At 46.5% G+C, this 12,310-nt stretch overlaps 1 protein-coding gene across 1 annotated transcript in view; it reads left to right on the top strand.

Moving 5' to 3' along the window:
* The first annotated feature begins 10,069 nt into the window (after nt 1–10,069).
* LOC125464913 (tumor necrosis factor alpha-induced protein 3-like) overlaps nt 10,070–12,310 on the top strand; it is a 48,933-nt gene continuing 46,692 nt past the window's right edge. The window contains exon 1 of the mRNA XM_048557801.2: nt 10,070–10,440. Within this exon, the coding sequence (XP_048413758.1) occupies nt 10,140–10,440 (301 nt within the window). The 5' untranslated portion in view covers nt 10,070–10,139. The remainder of the gene's footprint in view (nt 10,441–12,310) is intronic.

Here is a 12,310-nt window from a genome sequence, read left to right on the forward strand (position 1 = left end):
AACCAACGTATATTTGATGGGGGTTCCTTGGTGCAGTGGTAATGTCCCAACCTCTGAGCCAGGAGACCCAAGTTCAACTCCCACCTGCTCCAGAGGTATGTAAATAACATCTCTGAACAGGTTGATTGGAAAATATATGACCAGCCTTTGTTCAGGTGAATATAAGATTCTAGATTGGCTGTATTCATAAAGCTGTCATCAGAGGGATCAGTGGAGCAGATGGTATATGAGCACACACCTCTGAAGGTGGAAGGACAGGTTGAGAAATAGGTGTTTAAGGCCAACAGGACCCTAGGGCATAGAGTATCAAGGGAAGGAAACTATAATAAACATATGGAAGCACTGGTTCAAGTTGGATTGGAGTTTTGTGTCCAATTCTGGGCATCAAGGATATGAAGACATTGGAGAGAGAGGCAGAAAGGATTCATGAGCATGGTCCTAAACATGCGGAACCTGAGTTATATGGATAAATCATAGAAGCTGGGGAGAAATAGCCTCAGAGAATATGTACTTCAGTAACCTACCAAAGATTCTCAGATAGCACCTTCCAATCTAGAAGGACAAGGGCAGCAGATACATGGTAACACCACCCCCTGTAACTTCCTCTCCAAGTCACTCACCATCCTGGCTTTGAAATATATCGCAGTTCCTTAAGAGTCGCTGGGTCAAAATCCTGGAATTCCCTCCCTAAGGGCAATGTGGGTCAATCTATACCAGGTGGACTGCAGCAGGTAAAGAAGGCAGCTCACCCCCACCTTCTCAAGGGCAACTAGGGATGGGCAAGAAATACTGGCCCAGCCAGCACTGCCCAAATCCTATGAGCCAATAAAAAAACGCTTCTGCATTGGATGGTAATACGCATCATTTGCATATCTAAAATCAAGGTAAAGGATTATAGTTCCACTGAACCGGGGCGGGGCGGAAGAGAGAGAGAGAGAGAGAGAGAGAGAGAGAGAAAGAAAGAGCGCAGCTGGTGGTGGCGGTTTAACCTGAGGGTCACCACACCTCAGGTGAGGGGCGAGGTAAGCAATGGGGTCTTCCCAGTAACCCCAACTGGGCAGGGAAGTGAAACCATGTTGTCTGTATTATTCTGCATCAGAAACTAGCTACCCACTCCCCTGAGATAGTAGGAACTGCCAATGCTGGAGCATCCGAGATTACACGGTGTGAAGCTGGATGAACACAGCAGGACAAGCAACATCAGAGGAGCAGGAAAGTTTGACGATTTGGGTCGAGACTCTTCTTCAGAAATGAGGGAGGGGAAGTGGATTCTGAAACAAATAGGAAGACAGGGGAGGTGGTTAGAAGATGGATAAAGAAGATAGGGTGAGAAGAGACAGACAGGTCAAAGAAGTGGGGTTAGAGCCCGTGAAGGTGAATTTCAGTGGGAAGTTAAGGAGGGGGTAGGTCAGTCCAAGGAGGACAGACAGGTGAAGGGGGCAGGAGGAGGTTAGTAGGTAGGAGATAGGGGGGGACTTGAGGTGGGAGGAATGGTTAGGGAGGCAGGGACACGCTGGGCTGGTTTTGGGATGTGGTCGGGGGATGGGAGATTTTGAAGCTTGTGAAGTCCACATTGATTACTTTGGGCTGCAGGATTCCTAAGCAAAATATGAGATGCTGTTCCTGCATCATTCTCTGACATTTCCGACATCTGAAATCCGATCCCACTACCAAAGACATTTTTCCCTCCCCACCCTTATCTGCTTTCCGGAGGCACCGCTCTCTCTGTGACTCCCTTGTCTGCTCCACACTCCCCTCCAGCCCCACTGCACTCGGCACTTATCCCTGCAACCGCAGGAAGGGCCCCTATACCTCCTCCCTCACCCCCAACCCAGGCCCTAAGAAGACTTTTCACACCAAACAAATGTTCACCTGCACATCTGCTAATGTGGTATACTGCATCCGCTGTACCCGTTGCAGACTCCTCTACATTCGGGAAACCAAACAGAGGCTTGGGGACCGCTTTGCAGAACACCTCCGCTCAGTTCGCAACAAACAACTGCACCTCCCAGTCGCAAACCATTTCAACTCTATCCCCCACCGCCCCCTGCCCCCTGACCCCAACTCCTCAGACGACATGTCCATCATGGGCCTCCTGCAGTGCCACAATGATGCCACCCGAAGGTTGCAGGAACAGCAACTCATATTCCGCCTGGGAACCCTGCAGCCATATGGTATCAATGTGGACTTCACCAGCTTCAAAATCTCCCCTTCCCCCACCGCATCCCAAAACCAGCCCAGTTCGTCCCCGCCTCCCTAATCATTCCTCTCACCTCAAGCCCCATCCCCATTTCCTACCCACTAACTTCATCCCGACTCCCCCCGACATGTCTGTCCTCCCTGGACTGACCTATCCCCTCCCTACCTCCACACCTACACTCACCATAACTGGCTCTAACCCGGCCTCTTTGACCTGTCTGTCTCCGCTCCACCTATCTTCTGCTTTATCCATCTTCTATCTGCCTCCCCCTCTCTCCCTATTTATTTCAGAATCCCCTCCACCCCCCTATTTCTGAAGAAGGATCCCGACCCGAATGTCACCTTTCCTGCTCCTCTGATGCTGCTTAGCCTGCTGTGTTCATCCAGCTCCACACCGTGTTATCCATTTCCTTCAGCTAACTTGCTTTGCCACAGATTATGTGGGTGTCTATATTAATGCATAATATTAAAACAATGTTTTCTGTGGAGAACATTTCTAAATTCCTAAATGTGTGGATAAAGGCGTTTGTTTTTCAAATTCCTGAAGCTTCAAACAAGGAACAATAAACAGGAGTCAATAACTGAGGGTGACACCTACTGGCTCAAGTGGGAACTTATAATGCAACAATTATCTCACCTGCTCGGCCCTTCACAGTCTTCTGGACTTAATACTGAGTTTAACACCTTCAAATTGTGGACCCTCTCCCATTCCTTTCCCCCCTTTTAGCTGTACTCGTTACATTCTCTATTACCACGTCTTCCCTCTCCTCCAACCCGACCAGTGGGACTGTTCTTTCCAGTCTGGCAGTTAGACACACCCTTGTTCTGGCATTCGCACATTCCCATCACTTAATCTGACCTATCAATGTCCTTTCTCCCCCAGTACCCCACCCTTCCCACCGCCCCCCCCCCCCCCCACCACTATTGCGTAAATACTATCCCCTCCACACTTCATACCAGCTCTGAAGAGACATCTAGACTCAAAATGTTAGCTCCCACACCCCCTTCCCATGGATGCTGTCTGACCTGCTGTGATCTCCAGCACTTTTTGTTTTTGTAGAGTCCAGCATCTGCAGTAATTTGCTCCTAGAAACTGCAAACATCTCACAAGTGGCTCAATAAGTGTGTTAGCATCTCTTCCTTTGAAATTGTCATTTGTAATTTGCCATCTTCAAATGAGTAATGTTATTTTAATTTCCTTAATGTTGAAGAGGCTCAGCTTATTTGTGTTTCACTGCAGTTAAGACAACAATATATAAAACATTTTTATTGTTGTGAAAAGATGCATATTTTTGTGAATCAAAGATAACAAGGTGTCGAGCTGGATGAGCACAGCAGGCCAAGCAGCATCAGAGGAGCAGGAAGGTTGTTGTTTCGTGCCTAAACCCTTCTTCAGAAATGGAGGAGGTGAAAGAGGTTCTGAAATAAATAGGGAGAGAGGGGGAGGTGGATAGAAGATGTACAGAGGAGAAGATATGTGGAGAGGAGTCAGACAGGTCAAGGGGGTGGGGGCGGGGATGGAACCTGTAGAGGAGAGTATAGGTGGGGAGATAGGGAGGAGATAGGTCAGTCCAGGGAGTATGGACAGATCAAGCAGGTGGGATGAGGTTAGTTGGTAGGAAATGGAGGTGTGGCTTGAGTTGAGAGGAGGGGATAGGTGGGAGGAAGGACAGGTTAGAGAGGCGGGGACAAGCTGGGCTGGTTTTGGGATGTGGTCGGGGGAGGGGAGATTTTGAAGCTTGTGAAATCCACATTGATACCATTGGGCTGCAGGGTTCCCAAGCGGAATATGAGTTGCTGTTCCAGCAACCTTCAGGTGGCATCGCTGTGGCACTGGAGGCCCACGATGGACATGTTGTCTGAGGAGTGGGAGGGGGAGTTGAAATGGTTCGCGACTGGGAGGCGTAGTTGTTTAGTGTGAACCGAGTGTAGGTGTTCTGCAAAGCGGTCCCCAAGCCTCTGCTTGGTTTCCCCGATGTAAAGGAAGCCACAATGGGTACAGAGGATGCAGTATATCACATTAGCAGATGTGCAGGTGAATCTCTGCTTGATGTGGAAATTCTTTTTGGAACCTGGGATATGGGTGAGGGAGGAGGTCTGGGGGCAAGTGTGGCACTTCCTGAATTTGCAGGGAAAAGTTAAGGGGGTGGTGGGGCTGGAGGGGAGTGTGGACCGGACAAGGGAGTCACGGAGAGAGTGGTCCCTCTGGAAAGCAGATAAGGGTGGGGAGGGAAGAATGTCTTTGGTGGTGGGGTCGGATTGCAGATGAAGTGTCGGAGAATGATGCGTGGGATCTGGAGGTTGGTGGTGTGGTGGATATGGGGGGATTCTGTTTTGATTGTTATTGCGGAGTTGGGGTGTGAGGGATGAGTTGCAGGAAATGCAGGAGACGTGGATGAGGGTGCTCTCGAGCACTGATGGGTGGGGGGTGGGGAATGTTTCAGTCCTTGAAAAACGAGGACATCTGAGATGTACAGGAGTGGAATGCCTCATCCTGGGAGCAGGTGTGGTGGAGGTGAAGGAATTGGAAATAGGGGATGGCACATTTACAGGCAGGTGGGTGGGAGTCGGCGGGCTTGAAATGGATATGTTTCTAGGTGGTTGCCGGAGATGGAGACAGAGGTCCAGGAAGGAGAGAGAGGTATTGGAGATGGTCTAGGTGAACTTAAGGCTGGGGTGGAAGGTGTTGGTAAAGTGGATGAACTGTTCAAGCTCCTCTGGGGAGCACAAGGCAGCACTTCGTGAATCAAGTCATTTTATCCCTTGCTGCTTCATGTCACATTGTCCACTGATACAGCATGGACTCAACTTCATATCTTCACCGTTTCCTTTTTTAAATTTTCTGCATATCGTAAGTATTTTCCAGACTTGGTTTGCAAACCACTTGTCTTTTGCCTCCATGTATTACTTTGCATTTTTCACTTCACTTTTTCACTTGGTCTTATTTTAAGTGTTGTCATTTCATATATTTTTAAATGTTAATTCCCCCTCACCCCTCCACCAACTATGTTTTCTCAATTTTCATCTTCTTTTTCTAAAGAGTCTCACATTGGATTTGAAACATTAGATCTGTTTTTCTCTCCACAGGTACTACCAGACCTGCTGAGTTTCTCCAGCTTTCTCTGTTTGCATCAGATTCCCAGCACCTGCAGTACCTTACTTTCATTTATCCTTCTTCTGTGTCTATTTTTGACTTTTCCTCACTACTATTTATTTCTTGTTTCACTCACGGAAGTTTTAATGTTGATCCAGAAGTGTTTCGTGTTTTTAAACATTGATTTGTAATCAATGTTGCCTTTTTTTGCCCATACTCCATACCATTATTGCTTTCAGGTGTGGGAAAGTGTGAGAACAACAAATTGACGCTGATTTTGATTCAAAGCTCATCTCATTTGCACCTGCGTTGGTTTCACAAGATAGTAGGAACTGCAGAATCTGAGATAATGAGGTGTAGCGCTGAATGAACACAGCAGGCCGAGGAGCAGGAAGGCTGACGTTTCGGGTTTGGACCCTTCTTCGGAAATGGGTCTAGGCCCGAAACATCAGCTTTCCTACTACTCTGGGCTGCTTGGCCTGCTGTGTTCATCCAGCCCTACACCTCGTTATCACAATGACTGGTTGCCTGCTGATTAAGCAGTTCTCGGCCGGGTTTATACGGGGGAGAAGTGCAACCTTTGTCAAGGGGGAAAGAAAAACAACGCAACATTGAGTGACCAGTGACGGGTGTTCCTAACGCCTTCATCGAGAATGTCTCTCAAGGCCAAGAAAGGGCTTGTGTTGGTCGAGGTGAGAGGTTCTCATTGATTATCACCACTCGATTACTTCACTTTCAGGAAATGATTTGCTGGATGTGGCATAAACCATTGGCAAATCATGTTGTACTGATTGTTTTACAGGCTCGCTACAGAGCGGAAATAGGATTTGTACTATCACTTTTTCTACAACACCTCAACGGGGTGAAACATGTTAATGAGCAAACTTGGGAAATAAGCATTGTGTTTATGTTGATCATAAAGTAAATCAAATCAATAACACACCTGATATATTTGGAAACGAAGTCCGTGCCAATCTTTCCGGAAATGGATGTTTGTTGGTTTATCAATTTTTTTTTGTTTTAGATTGTTCGGATGGAAAACCCCAGGCCGTGACAGAGCACGTACCTTACAGATCAATCAGTGAAACAGGGTGGGGGATTTCCAGCTCTTTCAGAAGAAAGAATGCAATAAAGGTGGGGAGAGAGAGAGAGAGGTCGATAGAGGGGAAGAGAGAGAACAAACCAGTCTAGAACAAAATACAGGAGTACTCGATTTACGAACGTCCGCTTTAGAAGCACTCAGACTTGCAAACGCGATCCCATGCGCGGTTTTAAATTGTAAAGACCCAGCATACGAACATTTTCTGTACTTACAAACAGCTGCTTTACATTACCCTACACTGTGCTCCAAGTTGTGTACGAATGGACTGGAGACACAGCCCGGGGTCTGCCTGTAACAAGGGAGAGGAAGATGACGGATATCAGAAAAACCAGTAAAACTGGTGAATGAGAGGGGATTGGTCTGACTCGTCTCCCCCACATTGAAGCACCAGTGTGACCATTTCCAAGAATCATGGTGTGCTTCTCCTCTGGGGGAGGAGTGTGCAAGGCAGGGGGGGGAAAGAGGTGGGGAGGGCGTGTGAAGTAGGGAGTGGGAGGAAGATGGAGGAGACGGGGTGCTTGTGAGGAGAAGGTTTAGGAAGGGGGGAGGCGATAGTACGAACTGTCTATGCAGGAGTCTGAGATAAGTGTAGTACTGGAGGAATACAACAGCCCAGGCAGCGTCAGAGGAACAGGACAGCACCCTTCATCAGGACATGAATGGGAGGATGAAGAAGGAAGGAGGGAATAGGGAGGGGGATCTGAGGAAGAAAGAGAAACAGCAAGAGGGAGGGATGAAAAGAGATTGAAACCCCAGGGTGACAACGCTGTCCTTCTCTTCCAGGCTGATCCCTGGATCCAGCTGAGAGGCTGAATGCTTCACTCTGAGGGTTTGGGAGTCGAACCGGCTGCTTCCAGCTCCGGGAGCTGAATGCAATTCCCTGCAATCAAAGCAGTTTCCAAAGGTCTAGGCGCGAAACATCAGCTTTTGTGCTCCTGAGATGCTGCTTGGCCTGCTGTGTTCATTTAGCTCCACAATTTATTATCTCGGACTCTCCAGCATCTGCAGTTCCCATTATCGTTAATATTCTCCAACTGCTTTTTGATTGAATGGGGTTTACATGAATGGGTGGTGACCTTCCTGAGTTAGCGGTGGAGCTGATTCAGTGTTTTCTCTCGCTCCCCCAACTCTTGACCTTGACCCCTCTCTCAATGAATTGATCCCAGCCTCAGAACATTGATAAACTCTCAATGCTGACTTCTGGCTGGAGTTCGTATTTAGAAGGTAGGACATAGAACAGTACAGGCCCTTCGGCCCACGATACTGTGCCAAACTTTTACCTTAATCCTAAGGTCTATCTAACCTCCAATCCTACCTTTGACCTACCTCTGACATCTCCCCTGTATTTACCTCCACTCGCTCTAAAAATATGTCCCCTCGTAATAGCTACCTCCATTCTAGGAAAAAGCCTCTGACTGTCCACTCTATCTTTACCTCTGATCATCTTGTACACCTCTATCAAGTCACCTCTCATCCTTCTTCAGTCCAAAAACAAAAGCCCTAGATCCCTCAATTTTTCCTGGTAAAACCTTCCCTCCATTCCAGGCAACATCCTGGTAAATCTCCTCTGCACCTTTTCGGGTGCTTCCACATCTTTCCTGTATTGAGGCGACCAGAACTGGACTCAATACTCCAGATGTGGTCGAATTAGGGTTTTGTATAGCTGGAGCATAATATCATGGCTCTTGACCTCAATCCCTCTATTAATGAAAGCTAACACACCATACACCTTCTTAAAAATTCTTTCCACCTGGTTGGCAGCTTTCAGGGAACTGTGGACATGAACGCCAAGATCCCTCTGCTCCTCCACACTACCAAGAATCTTTCCATTAACCCTGTATTCTGCTTTCAAATTTGACAGGATGAATGATCATATTGCCAATTCCCTTTCTAAAGCCAGTCCCTTTAAACCAGTTTAATACTGACAGCAATGAGCAAATTACTGCAGAAGCTGCAATCTGTGCTGAAAACAAAAGAATGCTGGAGAACACAACGGATCTGGCAACATCCATGGAGCGAGAGCAAGCTAATGATTGGAGCCAACTCTGATGAAGAATCATCTAGACTCAAAATGTTAGCTTGCTCTGTCTCCATAGACACCGCCTGACCTGCTGTGATCTCCAACATTTGTTGCTTTTGTCAATATCAAGAGATACCTGATACAGTTACATAGTATGGAAAATACTTCTAGTAAATTTTCCATTTTCTTTTAAATGTGAATTTTGCTGTTTACGCAATAGATTCCTGAATTCAGACATTTGTCATAGTATTCCCTATAATACTTCTGACGGCATCTTCATTCATTCATGATGTTGGGCTGGTTCAATATTTACAGATTTGTCCTGCTTTTTATGTATAGGACATACCTGGGCAATTTTCCATATCGTCGGGTAGGTGCCAGTGTTGTAACTGTACTGGAACAGCATGGCTGGATGTGCAGAAAGTTCTGGAACACAAATCTTCAGTACTATTGCCGGAATTGTCAGGGCCCATAGCCTTGGCAGTATCCAGTGTCTCCAACTGCTTCTTGATACCATGTTGGGTGAATGAAATTGGCTGAAGATTGTCTTTTACTGTGTTATGATAAGTAGTGAATCATTCTGAAAGCTGCTGTGATTTCCTGGTTGCCTGAGTTTGGAAAGGGGGCGATGAAAGAGCTGCAAAATCAGACTGTCATCTTGTTCTGCTTGTCACCACCAGGTACAGTCATAAAATAAAACTGGCTTCTGGTTATTTAACATCATGAATCTAAACTCTATGACACAGATTAAATCCTTGGGTCATATAAAACGGAAATGTTACCAAGAAATCCCGTAACAGTGTGAAACCATGTTTCCTTTTCGATGTGGTGTCATCTGATATTTATTCTTTGACCCCGGTTGATAAATTGACTTTCAAACTTACAAAAGCAACATCTGACAAGTATCATGAAAGGAAGTGACCAGGTTTGGGAACGTCACTCATTGCCTGTTGGATCTGAAATCCCTAAGGAATTAAACCAGCTCCTCCCTAACACTTTAGCCTTGACCCAATCTCTGTTCAATTTCACAGCGATGCTGCAATGGCGCGGTTGTAGAATCATTTTAGCAGAATCCAACAGGTTTTAAAGCACTTTGCAGCAACGTAGGAATATCCCCTGGCTGTTTTCATAGTTACAAATGCTTCAAGTTAAATAGGGAACTCCAAGCAATGGCCGAGAGCTCGCTCACATAAAAGGGCAAGATTTTAAAAACTCAGTTCACCACCTCCTCCCCACCGCCACCCCCACACACAGCCGGGAGTGAGAGGGGAGGGGAGGGGAGGGGAGGGAGAGGGAAGCTCACTCCCTGGGAGGAGAGCAACCCCTGGGGGTGGGGGATAAAGAAAAGGGGGGAGGTTGACCCCCCGACCCCCCTACCCGCCCCCCCCAAAGGTGAGGGGGAGCTGCCCTCTTGGGGGTGGGGGGGTGAAGGCCCCCTGGCAGGATGATGGTTGTGGTGAACAATGGGTTAGAGGGAGCTGCTGGTTTCTGAGCGGAAAGTCCCTGAGCCCGAACCTGGGGAGGGGCAGAAGGCGGGTGGGGAGGGGCAGAAGGCGGGGGGGGAGGGATAGAGGGAGGCGGGTGGAGACACTGCCTCCAGCTAGAGATGAGCCGGTTCGTGGAGCTTGCTGCTTGTAGCGTCCGAAAGGGGAAGGGTGTTTTCGGAAGGAGAGGCTGAGAATAAAACCTCGCAGTGGGGGCTCTCTCCCTCTCCCTGGGCCGTCATGGAGTGGAACGGCTCCCTGCCCCACACACTGTCAGACAGCAACTTAATCAAAGCGGTCAAACTGCGGGGTGCAATTAGCGAAGACATAGTGAGACCGACCAGCGGCAAACTGCTCCATCACCTGAAGAGCCTGCATGAGTATACGCTGCAGTTATATAGCACCAAAGGATACCAGCGGAGATTCCGGAGGAGCCTGGAGCAGGCGCTGTTCGATGAGGAGGTTTGTCAGACTCTCCAAGAAGCCCGGGTCCTGAACTGGAGCAGGGAGGTCAGGAGGCAGTTTCCACTCAAAGTCCCTGGTAAAAGAGAAATTTTACACTCGAACTTTCAGCGCCGGCCAATGTCGCTTCTCTTATAGACTAACTTCAAAATGAATTTAACATTTTATTTGTTAGAATTACCGTTGGCTAAACGAGTTTAACATTTTTAAAATTATTACTGGAGGTTTTGAATTCCTTGAAGGCTCGGAGCAGGAATGCAATAGTATTGATTACAGTTGAACGACAGCCCCGCCATAGGATAGTTAAATTCAAAATAAACAAGGAACTGCGGATGTTGGAAGTCAGAAACAAAATCAGAAATTGATAGAATAACTCAGCAGGTCTGGCGGTGTCTGTGGAGAGAAATCACAGTTAACGTTGTGTCCAGTGAGCCTTCCGGTTAGTTATTTTAGAGAGAAACGTTGAAACGATTTATTTGAAATAAATCTATAAATATAGGAACTGTCCGGAACGTTTATGGGCAGTTCTAAAATGTTTAAGATTTATGTGTGTGTCAGTCAGATTGCTACATAAACCTCTTCAGGATGAAGAAGAACACATTTTCGGAGAGTGAGGTACTGTTGTACAAAACAATGGGACGGCGATCCGTGACTGTGTTCCCACCTTCCCTGTGTTGCTTCTGGCTCACTGCCCCAGTTTAAATCATTAGTGAACTACGTCTTTAATTGGGGTCGGCAAATATTACCCTTAATCAGAGTGATTGCAAACAGTTTGTGACAAGTACTGCTGGATGGACCTTTATTTTGTTATGTTTTAATGTGATAATGCTGGGGGGAAGATACAATGAAGGTCTCACTGATTAATCCAAGAGCAGCCTTTCCTGTTGGGAATGAGAAACGAGAATTGGTATGAATCCGTTTGTGTTATATGGTGTTTAATGCTGACATAGGTGGCCTGAATAGAAAGTGTTCCACTTCCCAGTACACTGAAGATTATTTAAAAATTCTAAGAAAGACAATGGGAGACTATTTGAGAGAATGTTTGGGGGGGCGGGGGGAAGTGACACTGAAATATCGACATTGTAAATAAAAAGAACTGAGTAAAAGGAGCCGTTTAAATAATGTTCCTTCATATTCAAATAATGTCTCTTATTTTAAGTCAGTCTCTAACGTTATTTACCACAATTAATCCGTGTTTGCTGAATAACTTTCTTCAGTAAAATGTAGATGTTTATTGGGATCCGTTTTCTGTTTGGCAAAACATATAGTGAAAGTTAGTTTTTGTTTAAAGTACATAGTTGTGACAAGGAGTTCCCACGTCTCCGATAGCACAAGGGGAATTTATCTTTTTGAAGCTGACGTTATTTACCCCATTATCCCTCTTACAGATAGTTGCTTCTCTCCATCCGGACTTTTCCCTCTCCGACCTGTCTTTTTTCTCTCAACCGTCAATGTCTCCTTGTTCTTACGGTAGCAGCTTTCACTTTCAGTGCTTTAACTAACAGCAGACAATTTATCGACAGGGAAAAAAGAATCCCTCGTGTACCCTATCTCAACAATTCACTTGCTGATCGTTGGCAAGGTAATAATCCCATTTGTAACCCATTACTGCGGAGAGATTTTGTAATCTCCCTATTCAGGGATATTACTACAACCATGTAGAGCAGGTAGGACTTGAACCTGGGCTCCTGGCTCGGAGGTAAGGACAAGAGCCTGAAGTGACCGTGTATTCCTCCCAAAACGTTAGCACCAAATGGATGTCGGGTGGGTATTTTAGGATAATCAGCGATCGTGTAATCACTGAACATCAGATTTGCTTCACTTCGGCGCGAAGATATACAACTTGATGTTAAAGGCCAAGTCCACGAATTGGTCATGTGCATTTGTTTATTGTTTTGTCAACACAACGTTATAAAATGAAAGGCTAGAAATAACCAGACCAAGCGAAT

The sequence above is a fragment of the Stegostoma tigrinum genome, chromosome 24 (genome assembly GCF_030684315.1).
Source record: "Stegostoma tigrinum isolate sSteTig4 chromosome 24, sSteTig4.hap1, whole genome shotgun sequence".
NCBI lineage: Eukaryota > Metazoa > Chordata > Chondrichthyes > Orectolobiformes > Stegostomatidae > Stegostoma > Stegostoma tigrinum.